This window comes from Podarcis cretensis (genome assembly GCF_951804945.1).
Source record: "Podarcis cretensis genome assembly, chromosome: 7".
Lineage (NCBI taxonomy): Eukaryota > Metazoa > Chordata > Lepidosauria > Squamata > Lacertidae > Podarcis > Podarcis cretensis.
In genome coordinates this window covers 46,067,317-46,086,010 of record NC_137176.1, presented here as the reverse complement: position 1 = coordinate 46,086,010, position 18,694 = coordinate 46,067,317, and the positions used below count along the sequence as shown (strand labels likewise).

Below are 18,694 nucleotides of genomic sequence, written 5' to 3'. Positions count from 1 at the left end.
TGACCTGGAGGCGAGCACTCCTCCTGCGGGAACTTAGTTCCCTCCGCCTCTCTGCCCTGAGCCTCTGCAGTTCAGGAGAGGCTGGAGGGTTACCGGACCCAGAGGCAACCTCAGCTTCCCCTGACGGGGCTGAGAGTGGAGCACCTGCAGGCAATGGGTCCTCCATCACCTCAGGAACCAGAGCAGACTCAGCTGGTGCCTGCACCTGAGGATCCAGCACAGGTTAGGACCCTTCAGCTCAAGCCCCAGCCCCAGCTCAGCTGGTTCTGGAGGCGGGGAATGCTGTGCAGGCTGGGATTACTCAGGTTCAGCCTCTGAGTCTGAATCCCAGGCCACCACACTGTGTGTGTCAAGGTGATCAAACCTGAGACACACAGCCTCAGAACTTCCTTTGTACAGGAACATAAGGACAAGTAAACTTTCAAAACACGAACATGTAAAAGCTTTATTCTCCTAACCAAGTTTTACACAGCCTGTGGTATCTCTCCCTAATGAAATGCTATCCCTCAGAAAAGGGAAATAGGAGAACTCATCTTTCCAGTTTCCTATCTAAGCAGACTAGCCCACCCCCATCCCCCACAAAGGATTTTGTGATACCCACACCAAGGATCCTTCCCAGGAAATCCTTGCAGCAGTGATAAACAGGAAAATGGTGAGGTGTGAGAGAAAGACACATGTTGCCTCTGTGGGTTGGCGTAGCCTTCTCCAAAAGGGATCAGAGGGAGAACTGCTTTTATGGAGATATGGGATGGACAAAAAAGTCCTATCCCACAGGATCCAGAATGCCATAAGATGGCAAAGCAGCATTAAATCCTGGTTCTAGATATAAAAAATGTATCTGTATTGTCCTCTTCACATGCATGGAAACATACTTCAGGCTCAGAGTTAGGGTCTAGCCCACATTACCTGCATCACCAGGCTGAAGCTTGACCTTCACACCTCCCATCCATTAGCCCACAGCCTTGCTTCTTTGTTTCAGCCTCTGTAGGGAAAACACATTTCAGATAAATGGTTGCTAAGGCTTGCTAGATTGAACTGTTACTTTCAAGGCTGGAGCAGACTGCAGAAAGCTCCATTATTTTACTAACAGCTTGGGTTTCAAAATCACAACTAAATTTAATTATTTTTAAAACATTTCAAAATGAAAAGATAGAAGAGATAAAATAAGTGTTTTTGAAAGTATTAACTTTTAAAAATAATGAATACACAAACTTTCTTCCCAGTGATATTTTTTTAAAGTTCCAGTTTCATGTTGGTATCCAGCTAGTGTCACGAACAAGCTATGCCTGTCACTATGATACGTGGGAAGGTTTATTCCCAACCAGAACAGTTTTTACTGTATCCCCTAACAGAATATAGACCGCAAACAACTTTCCCCCCCTAAACAATCTGTGCCGTTGAACCAGCATGGTAAACAGAGATTTTTTAGAAATGATGCACTGTGTCTTTGGAATAAACTTGGAACCTCTTAAACAGTCCCCCCCGCCCCCAACTCCAGTTCGTAACATAGTGTAAGCTCTGTATTTCACCATGCAGTGGGTTCTCACTTGGAGAAGAACTTTTACATACCAAATTGCATTTGCATGCAGGAGATGCTTTTACCAATGCTGTTTTTGGCTACTGAAGAATTACAGTAAATAGAACTACAGTGGTACCTCAGGTTATGTACTTAATTTGTTCCGGAGCTCCGTTCTTAACCTGAAACTGTTCTTAACCTGAAGCACCACTTTAGTTAATGGGGCCTCTTGCTGCCGCCGCGCCGCCAGAGCACGATTTCTGTTCTCATCCTGAAGCAAAGTTCTTAACCTTGAAGCACTATTTCTGGGTTAGCAGAGTCTGTAACCTGAAGCGTATGTAACCCGAGGTACCACTGTATGTTAGTTAGTCTTTGTTGTTGTTGTATGTTCATGCAGATTGAATGGATCCACCAAATATTATTTCTAGGATTAAATTAAATCTGTAAAGAGTACAGTAAAAAAAAAAAATACTGAACTTCTGTTTGTGTCTTAGGTAAAAACAATTAAAACAGTTCCATTACTCTATGGCAGAATAAGGAAATTTTTTCTATATGGAGATCATGATGGAGATGTGTATGCTACAGGAGGAGAGGTTCAGATAGCTTTGGTAAGTGAATAGTCAAAAGTTGTAAACTGATTAAGTGATTTAATTAGATTAGAGGTAACAATTTCTTTGAAAGTCTTCCATGAAGATTGTATTTTTCGCTCCATAAGACGCACCTGACCATAAGACGCACCTTCTCCCGCTGGAGCCTTAGCAACCGGACAGCGCCTGCAGCTCAGTCAGCCTGTATCCAAAGGCGGCGGCAGCAGTGAAACTAACCTCATTGGCTTTCCTGGCGGCCTCCGCTGCTCTTTTCAATGAGCCTCATTCTCCGGCCGCAACATCTGTCTCCCTGGGCAATGTTTGCTCAGACATTACTCGGCTCTGGCAGTAGCCCCTCTCTCTCTCTGTCTCTCTGTCTCTCTCTCTGGCCTGGCATTAAGCCGCAGCAAACTCCTGCTGCAACTACATCCGCTCCCTGGGAGACAGGATGCCAGGAGAGGGGGGTGGAAAGAGAGAGAGCGCTTGTCTAGATCAGGTGTTGTTGTTGTTAATTTGTATACTGCCCTCCATCCGAAGATCACAATATAAAAATGCAAAGCAAAAACAGAGCAAAAGTGAAGGTCGACGCCTCACCTTGCAAACAAAATCCAAATGTGTTGCCTGCCAGCCTTGCTTGCTCATCTAAGGGATAAAGAGACCCGTTTCCTCTACTTTTGGGCAACATCTCCCTCAGACCCTTCAGACACACATGGGCATCTGGCAGCTAAGCCTCGGGGTAAGAGGCGAATATATTGTTTGGTGGAAGCTCCCCATCCCAATTTGACAGAGCGTGCGAGGGAGAAAGATCCCCCTCCGCGCTGGCTCCTGGCTGCTCTCATGCAAGTCACAGAGCCCCTTGGATGGAGGGAACTCTAAAGCGTATTTTAAAGCCCTCTTCCCCTGCCTCAACTCTCCTTACCCCCTTGCGCGGGCGCCGTCATTAGGACACTCGCACGGGCGACGTGCCACGCCCCTGCCGCCCTGGGAACCAAAGTCCCCAGCTCCTCTGCTGCCAGGGACCACACATTCACTCCATAAGATGCACATACATTTCCCCTTTTTAGGAGGAAAAAAGTGTGTCTTATGGAGTGAAAAATACGGTAATTATATGCAAGTCAAACTGATTTCAGCTAAAATTGTTAAAAATTTGTACAACGCTCTAAATGATGCTCAGCTTTTTATTAGCTTGTTTATTATTTGTCTGATTTAGAGATATTAGAGAAAAAATAGCTGCACTTGACCCATTTCACATTTTATTTGATAATAAGGCTTTTAGCCCCTCCATTATAGATATCAGTTCTTTTAACCTACTTTCTTCCCAGATCTTCATATCTATTAGATAACAGCAAAGAGAGGTGACAGCCCTGTACTTAAGTACTGTACTATATAATATATTATTTTATATTGAATTTAATATAACGTTTAATCCTGCAGTCTCGGGGAGGGCAGCCCAGCTTTCAGCCAAGAATCACAGAGCAATTTACAATAGAAAAATACATACCACAGTAGCAAATAAAGCAATAACCACCCCTATACAACCTATGGCTTTTAAAATTAGCCAAAGGCCTGAGAGAAAAGGAATGTTTTTGCCTGGCACCTAAAGTTATATAACAAAGGCACCAGGCGAGCCTCCCTGGGGGGAGCATTCCACAAGCAGGGAGCCACTGCAGAATGTTATGGGTCTCTTGGAAACCCCCTCACAGGCACTGTAGATAGAACCACAATTAATGCTTCAATGGTAGAGAGAGCAAAAGCGGAGCATGGTGGAGGCTAACCTGAGGAGGATTTGGACCCTCCTAATCCCCTGACTGGGAAAGAATATCAGCCCTGATGCTAGCATAATTCTTTTCCTCTACTTTCCAACCCTGCACCTTCTGCCCTAGCCAACGTGAGATTGGGTAGGCTCAGGATTTGTTGGTTCCAGGGGCACAGATTTACCACTTCCAGCCCTCATTGGATTGTTCTGCCCATGATGATATAAAGTTCTATGTATCTGAATCCAGATATAATTTAATTCTATGCTTCCTTATCGGAAGTCATTTATAAATAAGTAGCTTAACTTTTCAGGAACCCGAGGGACTCTATGATGAAATCAAGGTTATACCAATATGCAAACTTGATCGTTCCATTTCCAACAAAGCAGTGAAGAAATACATTGAAGAGGAAATTTCCAAGTAAGTTTATATAAGCCAATGAAAAGCTAACCTGTTAATTCAAAAATATGCAGGCTGTGTTTATTTATATTTATTAAATTTGTATACCGCCCTTCATCTGTAGATCTCAGAGCAGTTCACAACATGGTTTAAATGAATTAATCTAGCAGATTTAACTGATTAAAGCTTGCAGTGCCAAAAATGTAAATAATAACTTTTTTTTTTAAATTAGGCTTCCTGATAGGTTGTCAGTAACATGGCCCGAAGGAGATGAATTATTACCAAATGAAACCAAGCTTGCAGGAGCTACCATAGGTATGTGTTAATGATAAAGGGTTGGATCTAGAAAAAAGTGACATTCCTCCCACCAGCAGCTCATCATACCTTCTAAAAGGATCCTCCTGAATAATATGAGCTATGGCACAGGAGACTAAGGGGGAAGTGGGGTCATCAATAATCAGGTAGAGGCAACTTCCATGAAGGGAACTAGCACTTATGGAAAGTGTCTCTGCCTGATTTTCAAGCTTTTGTCTCCCCCAACACAACACAGCTCTTTCAAGAGGGTTCTCTGACTTTTGGAGAGGCTGCTAAGGAGAGAAGGGGGTTAGAATATCATGTTCTACCAATCCACTTCTATGGACCATGTGTGTATCTAATATTACTTATGGACAAGTGGAGTTTGAAAAGAACTTACACTTGGATGTGTTTAATGTATTGGGGGGGGTGTTCTTTTTTTTATTTATAGGAGCACTAAGAATTGAAATATTGAATAAAAAAGGAGAGCCTGTGCAAAAGCTTCCAGGGTCAGGTCATGGAGCAGCGAAGAAATTGCTTGTGGAACTTAAGGTCATTTTTCATTGTAAGAATGCAATCTGTTTTCATTAGATTATTTTAAAACATTATTATATTGAGGTTTGATACACTAGCCATTAGAACAGAGCTTTCCAAACATTTCATGTTGGTGACACATTTTTTAGACATGCATCATTTTGTGGCACAGCAATTCAGTTTTACTAGCAAACCAAACTAACCGCTTTCTAGTCCCGGGAGGAGCGTGGGGAGCTTTCATGTGACACACCTACACAATGCCGGGGAAACTCAGCCAGATGGGCGGGGTATAAATAAATTATTATAATACAGCTGCCACACTAACGTGTCGTGACACACAGTTTGGAAAGCTCTGCATTAGGATAACACAATGTCTCATGGGTTAAACACTTAAAGTCCTGATGCATTTTAAAATATATTCCTCTAAAGCAGCAGTGGGGGATCTATGGCCTTCCAGATGTTGTTAGACTCCCACTCCCTAGCTACTAGCCATGCTGACTTAGCCAGCACATTTCAGGCTAGTAATTTTCTTGCAGGCTACTAACTTTAGAGGATTTATTTACAAGGTTTTGTTAGCTGTTTCTGGGCAGACTAAAGCAGTCAACTATTCTTCGATGCATCAGTCATGGGCACTTCATTTTTCTTTGCTACATTTTTGTGAGGGTAAGGAGCAACTCTGGAAAAAAGAATTGAGAATAAAATTGTGCATTGTATAGATTCCTATATTCCCATATTTAAGCAGCAGTCTGGTGCTCACTTATTTGGAAGAAAGTCCTCATGGAACTCAAGTAGATATACTTCTAAGTAAACTGGATTGTGCTGTTAACATTGCAGACTCACGGGTGCTAGTAGTAACAAAGACCCTATATAGGAATATATTTAAAATATATCCTTTGTAGGTAAAAAAAAAAAAAAGGAAAGTATGCAAAATGTAGACAGTATTACTAAGAGATGCAAGGCTTAATTGTGAGAATGAAACAACATTAATACTATGTTTAGTTGCTAATTAACATTGTTTAGTGGCCAAATTTGCACCAACCTTTAGGAAACATGAAGAAATAGCAATAGGAAACATTTAAGCCATGCTTGAAAAAATCATTCATTTAATTTTCCTAGAATTCAGTCAGCCTACCTGGAAAGGGACGACCTTCCTCACCCCAAGTTCCAGATGGAGCTGTGATGCAAAGTAGGATTATTTTTGACCTTGTGCAAAGGCACAAGGGGCGAGAGGAAGATTAGGCTCCTAGCAACTACCATTTTTCATTCAGCTACTAAGCCGTTTGAAAAGTAGTGAAGCTCTACATTTCCTGCTAGCCGCCTAATTTTCTAATCCTGTTGGTTTCCATTAGGGGACATTTAAGCAAAATCAGTGTCATTTTAAATAACATGGCTGCGGCTGAATCAAGCCTACATCAGTTTCAATTTAATTCTCAGTTCACCTTCACCAAACTGTTAATGTAGGGGTGGTTATCCCCTGACTTGGAGGCCTTATCTGGCACACACTCCAAGAGCACCAGTTTTGAAGACAGCAACAAAACTAGTGTGGGGTTGTTTTTTTAAGTAGACACAGCACTGGTGTGGGCAGAGTAACCCCTTATTGAGTTACCTTAATATTATTATTAAAATACACATATATCCTGTATTATTTGTTTGCAACCTAATGCATTTAAAGATACCTTGGCACAATTTTTATATGTGTTTTCTTCCCCCTATTTAAGCCCATAATGGAGATGAGGAAATCATTTCTCATATCAGTCAGCATGGGGGAAAATGGCCTTACTGGTTCAAAAGAATGGGTGAGTGTTTTTGCTTTAAATCTACCTTACAGTTGAGCAATATTTTGATTATTTCATTTTAAACTTTGTTTCTGATTATACACAGAAAATATTACTAAACTTGGATCCTACACATTGAAACTGCAAGTGGTGTTGAATGAAAGCAATGCCGACACTTTTGCAGTAAGACCTCTTCCATCAGAAACATTTAAATTTAATATAATAGGTAAGGTTAATACTGTTGTTGTATTTTAACCAGTCAGTGCCTGTTCTTTGCATGCAGAAGTTAGCTGCGACACACTCAGTAAAATACTATTTTTCTATTTAAAGTTGGATTAAATGTTGAAAACGTTATTGAAAGTGTTAATAAAATATAAATGAGTTGAAGCATTCAGGCTGTATTCAGATGGGTGAAGAATGGCTAGAATTGAACCACTAAACAGTTTCATTGTAATAACGTTGTTTTCCCCCATCTACCTCAGAGGGCAAGCCTCAGAAGTTTTCAATGCGTCTTTTGGATCCCTCATTTCGAGTTGGGCATCCATTCAATATTCCTCTAGATGTCCAGGATGAATTTGGTCATGCTACTCATCTGATGGATGATATTGTGCCAATTCTTGAGGCTAGGTAACTGCCATTTTAATTATTTTGTTTATTTAGAATTCTTAAATAAAGATTTGTATTTTATCTGTTTTCCCCAATCCAGTGGGTCCCAGATAAATGTTGTGCACACACAGCTTAGGTGCTTTTCGTTTCAGAAACTAGTGATCTGTCTCCTTTGCACCAAAAACTAAGAAATCGTCTCTTGAATTCTTACACAGTTTTGAGGTTACATGGTGTTAATGCAGGAAGAGATGACAGATCCTTGCTGTATCATAACTGAGGCTTTTTACCCATGCAAAATGAATGGAGTTCTTAAACTGGGATTTTTCACAGTATTTTTAACATGGAAGGATTCTGTATGCTATTGGGAGATTCCTCCTATCTAGTTCAAGAGAAAAGACTAATTTCATTAGAAGGAGCAGTGTCTCAGTATTTTTCTTGCCTACAGTGAAAAGCAGTGATGCTAGACAGTGATCGATTGAGAATATACAGGAGTGAGACAATATTTCAGGTATCTTGGGTGAAGAGGACGTGTCCCTAAAATATGGAATTAAGCCATAATCTTTACCTATTTAACTGAGCTCACCCCGTCGCAGGGATTCAAACTGCCAACCTTTTGATCGGCAAGCCCAAGGCTCAGTGATTTAGACCACAGCACCACCTGCATCCTGATAGTACCCCTCTCTTTTCTGTGCAACGTTAAAATAGCAAGTCCACAGTTTTGCATTTTGCTTATTCCTCACTTGTGGGAGCATCCAAAACCAAGAGGGCTGTTCCACAGTAGAGGTTTCAGAAGCTTCTGGAATTTTAGTCTTCTGAAGTGAATGAGAAGGGTCACTCATCATCACAGAATATTCTGTATATTCAGAAAGAGCCCTCGTGGGTAACTCCACATTATGTATTATTTAGTTGCAATTTTAAAATGGTCACTTTAGTTCTTAAAATTATTTTCACTTGTGTTTGTAGTGGCTTAACATTACAGTATGAAGAAATAGATAAAGGACCAAATTGTGCCATTAAGGGTGTAACTGCTAAAGGCCTGGTAAACAATTACCAGGGCAAGGTAAGTTGAATTATGGCAAAAATGCATTGTTTACTTTTAATAAATATGTGGCTGCATACTTGTTTTGTAAAGAATGATAGTTGTTTTTCATAAGAATTAAAATATTTATCTAAAATACTTTCTGTATATTTTCTATTCAATAATTAGTTTGTAGATTATTAAGTCAAGTATTCTAAAAGTCCTTCAAGTCTAAGGGGAAGCGGATGAGCGGTTGCCCCGGGTCACATTTTCTGGAGGGGGCACAACTAGGCGCCCCCACAACAGGCTCCCATCAGAACCTGGCTTTGGCGGGCGAGGCAGCTTCCTTGTGCCCAGCCTCAGCTCTGCTTCAACTCCACATCCAGGTTATGTTTGACCCTGGGAAAGAGTGGGGAGTCCATGGCACAGAGCTGCCGCCCCTCTCCTCACCGAGTGTGCCCCCCACGACAGCTCCATCCCCAAGTCAGCCCTGACCAGAGAAGACGAAAGACTGTGGGTGCATGTGGCGCCCAGCCATGGCACCACCATCCCAGGTCAAGCCTGACCCAAGGGGCAGTGAGGCTGTGAGGCGTCAGCCTGGCAGCTCCGACAGAGGGTGGGTGGCAATGCTGTCACCAACTCTTCTAGACTGTGGTGCGTGAGTGCAGCCCCTGCCCCATTTTGTGAGGCAAGCCTCAGGGAGCTTCCTCTGTGCCCTACCCCTCCCCCCCCCCCGTCCACCTTCCCTGGGTGCAATTTCCTTACTGTAAGTGTGTCTTAATGTAGGATTTTGAAATAGAAGGAGCCTCAATCTGTTACCTCCGAGGATGTGGACAGGCTGCTTGGACGAGTGAAGCCAACCACCTGTCTCCTGGATCCTTGCCCATTCTGGCTTATAAAAGCTAGCCGGGAAGGACTGGGCGATGGGCTTCGTGGGGTGGTGAATGCTTCCCTCCGTGAGGGAGCCTTCCCAGACCCGCTGAAAGAGGCGGTTATTAAACCGCTTCTTAAAAAACCATCTTTAGATGCGGCCACGATGGCCAATTATCGCCCAGTCTCAAACCTTCCATTCTTGGGCAAGGTGATTGAGCGAGTGGTTGCTGAACAACTCCAGGCACGCCTGGAAGAAGCGGACCATTTGGATCCCTTCCAGTCAGGATTCAGGCCTCATCATGGGACTGAAACTGCCTTGGTCGCACTGGTTGATGATCTCCGGCGGGCTAGGGACAAAGGTGAGAGCTGTTTCCTAGTTCTGCTGGATCTCTCAGCGGCGTTTGATACCATCGACCATGACATCCTTCTGGACCGTCTTGAGGGGTTGGGAGCTGGGGGCACTGTCATACAGTGGTTCCGCTCCTTCCTCCTGGGCCGTGTTCAGAAAGTGGTGGTGGGGGATGAGTGTTCAGACCCCTGGGCTCTCACTTGTGGGGTGCCTCAGGGTTCTGTCCTCTCCCCCATGCTTTTCAACATCTACATGCAGCCGCTGGGAGGGATCATCAGGAGGTTTGGGCTGGGTGTTCATCAGTATGCAGATGATACCCAGCTCTACCTCTCTTTTAAATCAGAACCAGTGAAGACGGTAAAGGTCCTGTGTGAGTGTTTGGAAGCGGTTGGAGGATGGATGGCGGCTAACAGATTGAGGTTGAATCCTGACAAGACAGAAGTACTGTTTTTGGGGGACAGGAGGCGGGCAGGTGTGGAGGATTCCCTGGTCCTGAATGGGGTAACTGTGCCCCTGAAGGACCAGGTGCTCAGCCTGGGAGTCATTTTGGACTCACAGCTGTCCATGGAGGCACAGGTCAAATCTGTATCCAGGGCAGCTGTTTACCAGCTCCATCTGGTACGTAGGCTGAGACCCTATCTGCCTGCAGACTGTCTCGCCAGAGTGGTACATGCTCTGGTTATCTCCCGCTTGGACTACTGCAATGCGCTCTACGTGGGGCTACCTTTGAAGGTGACCCGGAAACTACAACTAATTCAGAATGCGGCAGCTAGACTGGTGACTGGGAGCGGCCGCCGAGACCATATAACACCGGTCTTGAAAGACCTACATTGGCTCCCAGTACGTTTCCGAGCACAATTCAAAGTGTTGGTGCTGACCTTTAAAGCCCTAAATGGCCTCGGTCCAGTATATCTGAAGGAGCGCCTCCTCCCCCATCGGTCTGCCCGGACACTGAGGTCCAGCTCCGAGGGCCTTCTGGCGGTTCCCTCACTGCGAGAGGCCAAGTTGCAGGGAACCAGGCAGAGGGCCTTCTCGGTGGTGGCACCCGCCCTGTGGAATGCCCTCCCATCGGATGTCAAGGCGATGGACAACTACCTGACATTCAGAAAACATCTGAAGGCAGCCCTGTTCAGGGAAGTTTTTAATATGTGACATTTATTGTATTTTTCATCTCTGTTGGAAGCCGCCCAGAGTGGCTGGGGAAACCCAGCCAGATGGGCGGGGTACAAATAATAAATTATTATTATTATTATTATTATTATTATTATTATTATTATTATCAGTTAAGAACCTCAGTTAAGTAGCTGAGGGTGTTAGACAAGAGTAAAGATCAAAAGTGGAACTTTTTAAGTCATTTCCTAGGGGGTGGAAATATATAATTGCTTTACAGGATTATTCACTTTGAAAACTGAACAAAAAAAATTCATGGGCATTATTTATCATTGACTTTTAAAATTATATTTTTCAATAGAACTTCAATCTGAAAGTTACTCTTCCTGGCCTGAAGGAGGAATCCCAGATTTTGAAAATTAAACTTCTTCCAGGTTAGTGAAATGTTTGAAACATATGACTTCATTAATGTGATCTACTTTACATGGGCCTGTCCTTGAATTTGGTCTAGAAGCTGCAGCTGGTAAAAAATACTTCTGCTCTCTGGGACAACCTATTGGTAGCATGTCACTGCCAATTTGTTAATAAGCTAGATTCAAGATTTTACTACTGTTATATAGGGCCCTTTATAGTTCTGGACCAGGGTATCAAAGAAGCTATCTATCTTCCTACATCACACCCCAATTAGTTACATGTCTTGATGAAGATCTATTGATGATATAAGATGCCCCTACAGTAATGTTGTGGTACCTGGTCTCTGGAATTCTCTTCCTTTGAACTGAAGTAAGCCCCGATGTTGTTTTTGATGCTTGCTGGAATATTTTCTTTTCTACCAACCCTTTCCAAATGAGTCTATTTCTGCAGATTTAATTCTGGTTGTTCTTTATGTAATGCTATTTCATTATCCATATCAGGTTTTATATTTCATTTATGTATTCCACTCAGGTGATTGTTGAATGGTTTATTAAAAAATGAAAGTCTCTATGGAAGTTTTTTTTAAGTTTGAATTAAATAAAAATAGGTGTCTGTTCTGGAGCCATAATCAGATGTAACATGGTATTATGTGGTCTCATCCCAGAAGGTATAACTCAAAACCAGTTAAACTTAATTTTGAGGGGAGATTCCCCCCGCAACATAATATTAATCCAATTTATGCCTTAAGTGGTGATACCATAAATGTTACCTTCTGTACAACTAAATTGGTGTTTTCAGCTGCATATTAAATAAATTTTATTTCAGTTCCATTGAATAAAAACTTGGAAATTATTCTTAAAACTTGCTGTATAGCAGTTTTTTAAAAAAATGTTTTTGACTTTTTCAAAGCTGTCTTGGTTGTTTTCAAAACAAGCAGAAACTAAACTTTAGTTTATAAACAGGTCCACCATGGCAGCTAAGTGTCAAACCAGACACTGACACATTGAAAATTGAAAATGGAACAGCATTTCCTTTCCAGGTTGAAGTGCTGGATGAAGCAGGCAACATAACAGCACAACCAAAACTAATAGTTCATTGCAAGGTAGGTCAACAGCTTCTGTTCTTCTTCTTTAAAAAATATGACATTAGTGCAATTGGACTAGTGCAGTTATCTCAGTGTTATATTACTGCCTCTGACACTGCATATGAGCATCAAAAATTTGAGGGTAGAGGCCCATCCTTCCTCAGAAATGAATTAGAGATTGTCTTCCTTGCCCCCTTGCTTCATTTTTCAGCAGGAACTCACTGGAACTCAGTTCCAGCACCTCTCAGGGGGGCCCCATTGCCATTATAAGAGAACTAGGGAGGTGTTCATGGTAAGTTCCGGCACCATTTTTTCTAGAAAAATAGCATTGCAAATCCATTCATCAAACACTTTCTTTATATCAGGGTAATTTTAAATATGCCATAGTTAACTACTATGTTCGAAATATTTTTATAAGTTACTGTGCAATTGAAGTTTGCAGTTACATTTTTTTTATATTTAAACCCCTGAGCAGATTTTTGCTTTTACTTTCTTCCTTCGAGTGAAAATGTTCTCGGGTGGAATGAGATTTCCATTTGATGCTTGAAGGCAGGATTACAGCTGATTAAGGGGGCTTTGCTCATATCCAACTAGCCCCTACCAGGTTACTTCTGCCTTCTCTCTGGAGAGGCTATGTCCCACGCTATTCAGCTTTGCTCAGACTTGTGTGCTGTTGTGTTAGTTCTCAGTGGTGTTGTTTGGTGTTTGTTGCTGTTGTTTCTTGGAAACAGTAGCGTCTATGCATTTTCTATGCAGTTTTTTCTGCATTGATGCATTTCGTTGTTCTGCGGTGCTCCCTGTTTGCTTGAAGGGATTTCTTTTGGTTTCAGGGGTTGACTTGTGTCCTTTGTGCTTTGGCTTGGTGCTACTATTTATTTAATAACTTGAGATTAGATTAATTAATTATAGTACAGGAAGTACTAGAGTTTTAATTTTATGTGGTGTGGCACTTTATTTCAGGCTACTTCATGAATCTCTCAAAAAGAACACATATGGGCTTGAATTAACCTAATTTATAAAGATGTTATTTAAATGAATCAAATTACCTTTTGTGATAGGCGGTCATTAAAAGTTCAATTATTTCTTAGATTTTTATTCCATTTCTGAGATTTTTATTCCATTACTCAGTACCTTTATCCAAGGGGTGGGGAACTGTGATCCTCCAAGTTTTTATATCCGGCCCTCAGGACACTCCCCTGGCCACCACACAGTTCACTGGCTCCCTCCCTGCTTTCTTCGAATGCTTTTGCCCGGCTGAAATGTGTCATTGCATTAGAATAATGCCTCTTGCTTGCTTGGATAGAAGATACAGTGTGTCTGTGTGTGGAACATAGCATACTGTACAAAGTGTCTCATCCATTACTCTGCCTACTTTTGCCCCTTGCCCTGCTTGCTTTTTCCCTCTTGACCCTACCCATCAATAGCCTGCAGCCCCCAGAAGGGTTGAAAATGGAGAAATCCAATCTTCAGGCTGAAAAAGGTTCTCAACCCCTGCTTTGTGCCCACCTATTGATATGACAACTCTTATTTATGATGGGATTGTTTTAGTTTTCAGGAGCTCCAGGCCTTCCTGTATATGTTGTGGATTGCAGCAGTGGTGGGATAAATATCTTAACTGGACCAGTTCTGCATGTAGAGAATATAAAGAAAGATCAGACGCTTAAAGCAAGGTTTGAAATACCTGTAAGTTGAAATAGCTTTAATGTTTTTGCTACTTGTTGCCATTTAGTGATCTATGGCACTTGAATGCTCTAATTTCCATTGGTTGAGATGTGGGCAATATTGCTGCATGAAATTCTTTCCGCAGGTGGCTGGATCAGTGGAAGTGACCCTATCTTACTCTGTATGTAGTTGCCCTTATATTCTTCTGGATCACCAATATCTTTGAATAATGAGAAATTGGTTGTCCTTGATAAATATGATTAGACATTTCCAACCTATTTCACCCCTCATTTAGGTCAAAAGACCCTCAGAACCCCAGAACCATCTAGCATGAAGGGGCCTGATGAGTCCCTTATTTTTAAACTAGAAAGTTCAGGACTTCTCTCTTCACAGGGGTTGCTTATATACACACACAACACATCTAAAAAAATCTCTCTGTAATACATCACCTATTATGAACTTCATTTCTCATTTGGGTGTCAGATATTTCTAAGTGCTATTAGCTTCCTGTACTGCTCAAAGGCAGGACACACTGTAACTTCAAAGAAAGCTATTCTCTCCCTTCCTCAGCTTATTCCTTGCCTCCAAACCACTTGATTCAGCTTTTCTTGCTGACTTTCATTTGTAATTTTCCCAGTCTCCCATATTGGCTAGTCTAGTGTGTGTAGTTTTTTTTTTTTTATTTCTATCCAATTTGTTGGCCTTTTTCGTAGCAATATCTTCCTTTGGTCTTCAGAACATAACATGGTAAGAAAATAAAATGATAAACATAAGACAAGTTTGCTGGATCAGGCCAGTGGCCTGTCTAGTCCAGCATCCTTTTCTCGCACTGGCCAGCCAGATGCTTGTGGGAAGTTTGCAAGTGGGACAGGAGTGCAACAGCAGTCTGGCCACCTGTGATTGCCAGCATGTGGCGTCTCCATCCCAGTCATTCTGCCCAGAGACTGAGGTCCAGCACTGAGGGCCTTCTGGTGGTTTCCTCACTGTGAGAAGCCAAGTTACAGGAACCAGGCAGAAGGCCTTCTCGGTAGTGGCACCCACCCTATGGAACGCCCTCCCACCAGATGTCAAAGAGAAAAACAACTACCAGTCTTTTAGAAGACATCTGAAGGCAGCCGTGTTTAGGGAAGTTTTTAATGTTTGATGGACTATTGTATTTTAATATTTTGTTGGAAGCTGCCCAGAGTGGCTGGAGAAACCCAGCCAAATGAGCGGGGTATAAATAATATATTATTATTATTATTATTATTATTATTATTATTATTCAGAAGCATACTGATCAATATAGAGCTAAAGTTACCATGAGGTTAGATTGCAGTATATCAGTGTAAGTGTATCTGTGAAGTGCTACAGTTCCAGTTACTTCTTCTGTTTTCCTTTCTCCTTTTTATTATTAGAGTTGTAAAAGCGTACCACCATTGGAGAAGACTATTAAATTGCTTCCCAGTAGATCTGTTGCAAGATTACAAATTTTTAGCATCGAGGGAGAAAAAGCTATGCAGATCCAACACCAGGATGAAATTAACTGGGTTGCAGGTGATGTGATGCAGAATCTCATCTTCCACATGTATGATGAAGGGGACAGAGAAATATTAATCACTCCCACGCTGGCTGAAAAAGTTAAGGTTGGTATTTTTAGGATGTTAAAACTTTTATTCAACATAAACATTAGTTTTGTGATCAGGCAGTACCGTATTAAGGAGAAGAGGAAAGGTTACCATAACAAAAATACTATAAAAAGAAAATGTTTGCTTTGTTTACATCAGTATTTCCATTGCTTTTTGGAAGGAATTCAACCTAAGCTGTGTGAGAAAGTGGGATATAACATGACCTCTGAAAGGCACATTTTCCATAGTTGTTCCATAGTTTATTTACATAATTCAAAATTCTAGGCTTCCTCAGGGGGAGTAACAACAGACATATGTACCGTATTTTTCGCCCTATAGGACGCACTTTTCCCCCTCCAAAAATGAAAGGGAAATGTATGTGCGTCCTATGGGGCGAATGCAGGCTTTCGCTGAAGCCTGGAGAGCGAGAGGCATCGGTGCGCACCGACCCCTCTCGCTCGCAAGGCTTCAGGAAGCTATCCGCAAGCCTTGCAAGCCCGGCGGGAGTTCCCGCGGGCTCGCAAGGCTTCCGAGCAGCAGCCTGCAGCCCGAAGCACGGGGCGCCCTCCGGAGGACGCCCCGTGCTTCGCGCAGGTGCTCGCAAGCTTTGCGCGCCCGGGGGGAGTTCCCGTGGGCTCGCAAGGCTTGCGGGCGGCAGCCTGCCGCCCAAAGCACGGGGCGCCCTCCGGAGGACGCCCCGTGCTTTGGGCAGGTGTCCGTAAGCCTTGTGAGCCCGGCGGGAGTTGCTGCCGGGCTCGCAAGGCTTGCGGATAGCAGCCTGTTCTGGGGTCGGGGGAAGCTCGGGCTTCCCCCGCCTCAGCCCAATGGCTGGGGGGGTGGAATATATTTTTTTTATTCATTCCCCCCGCCAAAAAAAACCTGAGGTGTGTCCTATGGGCCAGTGCGTCCTATAGGGCGAAAAATACAGTATATGCTCCTAGGCCATCAAACCATGTTTCTGAATAGGACGCAACTGTGAGTTAAAATAACACTAAGAAATTTAAATTATGGCTGAAAATATATAGAGAGAATAGCATGTATTGAGAACCAGTGTAATATAGAAGACTAGCTGGGCCAGTCATCACCTTTCAACCTAACAGGGTTCTTGTGAGGCTAAACAGGCAAGGGGAGAAGCATGTACTGTTTCTCACTTGGAGCTCCTTGGAGGAAAGATAACTTAATTATAGTAGTGTGGGAGGTCTTCCCAACTCAGAAGCTCCACAAATTCATTGTGCCAACGGAATACAGCAGTATCTGCCAAGCATTTTGACATGGTTTGAAAGTGAACAGCTGTGAAGAAATCCCGGAGCTTAGGGAAAGTCATTGTATATCAGGCGGACAAGAGGCTGTACTATTTGGCAATTTTAAAATTTTCTGCACAAGGTGGAAAGTCTAAAATTTTAACTCTAGTTTTGTTCGACACAGAATTTAAGCTTTGATCAGAGAGCCACAAAACTAGAAATTCAAGCATAACGGGAGTTCAAATGAAGAAGGCTTTTATTTATGTTAATAATTCAACCATTTCCACTACTTTTTGTATGCCAGTGAAGAGTGCGCATGGCAATCATGCTTATGAATATCAAACCAAAGTGAACATTTAAGGGACATTTTGCAGTGTACTGATGGGAGTAAAATATCAGAGATTTTTAAATTGAATGCTTTTAGGCAGCAGAGTCATATAAGATGAACAAACACTGGACAACTACCCCAGTGATCTACCTTCTCTCTAAATACTGGTGTTGACCAATACAATGCTAAACTGTCAGCATCTAGCACATACCAGGGACCACTGGCCCATGTTCCATCATGAACTTTAAGGCTAAACATAGTCCTTTCTGACACCCACCACCTCACAATTAATCATCTGTTCCACAGGTGATAATACCCAGATCTTTGCAGGCAGAAACGCATGTAGAAGCTTCTGATATGTAAGAGGAATGTGGACTCCTAGCTGCGTATGGGATGATGGGCAGGAGTGCAGTCTCTCTGCAGAGCTTAGACAAAATACATATAGAATGAGGGTAGAAATGTCAGTGAGGCTGCTCATGCCACAGATCTTCTCTCGCCTCAAATCTTGTCTACTCTATGACAACTTACATGTCATGTTGGATTTCTCTCTATATCCTGACAGCTTCAAGAACCTGAGCAGAAACTATTTAACACACAGCAGTTAATTGATATGGTGATGTTTTAATCTGACCAAGCCATGAGTATATTTGGATTTATGCTGTTCAATGTTTTAAAAGTTTCAATAATTTGGGTTTTTTCATATTTTGGAGCTTTTGTATTTTTTTGAGTTTTGCATATTTGAAATGTATCTTATGTTCTCTAGGATGTTGCAACAGCCATTGACAGAAATAAATAAAACATTATTATACTTTGTGGTAGTTAATAGATTTGCTTGAAATGAAGATTATGGGAATGATCCAGTCCTCTCTCTGGATCCTTTCTCTTGAATATGTAGGTTCCCGTATAAGCAGTCTCTCCCATTCTCTCTCTTTTCTCCTTTCTTTTTTTCTCTCACTGCAGATCTGTGCATTGCTGTATGCAGGTGAGGGGCTTGTTTCCTCTGTATGCAGCACATATAATTAGTATTTAATTCCAGAAGTAATAATGATGTAAATAAAGCTGAAATTATTGGTTTAAATTTTTTTATTAAAGTCAGCCCAACATTTTGGTATCTCATTCTTAGTCAGTACTATACCAATTTTGTATTTAGCTTTATGTTACACCATAACCTAAATATCTAAACATTTTCTCTTTTTTAAAAAAAGAGGTCTTGCAATCTCTTAATTTTGTTTGTGGAGGCAATAAATAAATAAATATTTAAATTTATGCCAGTAGTTGAATGGGACTGGTGCGCATGATACCAAGGGACAGTTGGCCAACAGTTAGTGCAAAATCCTATTCTTCTCACACTAATTCCATTAGTCCCTTCCAGTCCTCCAGTAAATGCCACCACCCTCCATAAGAAGTATGGGCTGTATTCAGATGTAAAAGTAAGCCAGAATTTAGTCCTTGAGGAATGAGCTTGGGGTGAGGCACTGGCTCTTATTCGCCTTCCTCCAGTGTAGTCAGAAGGAGAAGATTTGAAGCTTTCACAGCAGTTTCC

General features: G+C 42.2%; 1 protein-coding gene across 1 annotated transcript in view; it reads left to right on the top strand.

The window, feature by feature from the left end:
* SMCHD1 (structural maintenance of chromosomes flexible hinge domain containing 1) overlaps window positions 1–18,694 on the top strand; it is a 67,271-nt gene that overhangs the window by 17,410 nt on the left and 31,167 nt on the right. Inside the window, exons 14-25 of the mRNA XM_079982604.1 lie at window positions 2,011–2,124; window positions 4,171–4,277; window positions 4,489–4,571; window positions 5,002–5,115; window positions 6,803–6,880; window positions 6,966–7,085; window positions 7,342–7,486; window positions 8,429–8,525; window positions 11,177–11,249; window positions 12,192–12,331; window positions 13,862–13,996; window positions 15,373–15,600. Of these exons, the coding sequence (XP_079838730.1) occupies window positions 2,011–2,124; window positions 4,171–4,277; window positions 4,489–4,571; window positions 5,002–5,115; window positions 6,803–6,880; window positions 6,966–7,085; window positions 7,342–7,486; window positions 8,429–8,525; window positions 11,177–11,249; window positions 12,192–12,331; window positions 13,862–13,996; window positions 15,373–15,600 (1,434 nt within the window). The remainder of the gene's footprint in view (window positions 1–2,010; window positions 2,125–4,170; window positions 4,278–4,488; window positions 4,572–5,001; window positions 5,116–6,802; window positions 6,881–6,965; window positions 7,086–7,341; window positions 7,487–8,428; window positions 8,526–11,176; window positions 11,250–12,191; window positions 12,332–13,861; window positions 13,997–15,372; window positions 15,601–18,694) is intronic.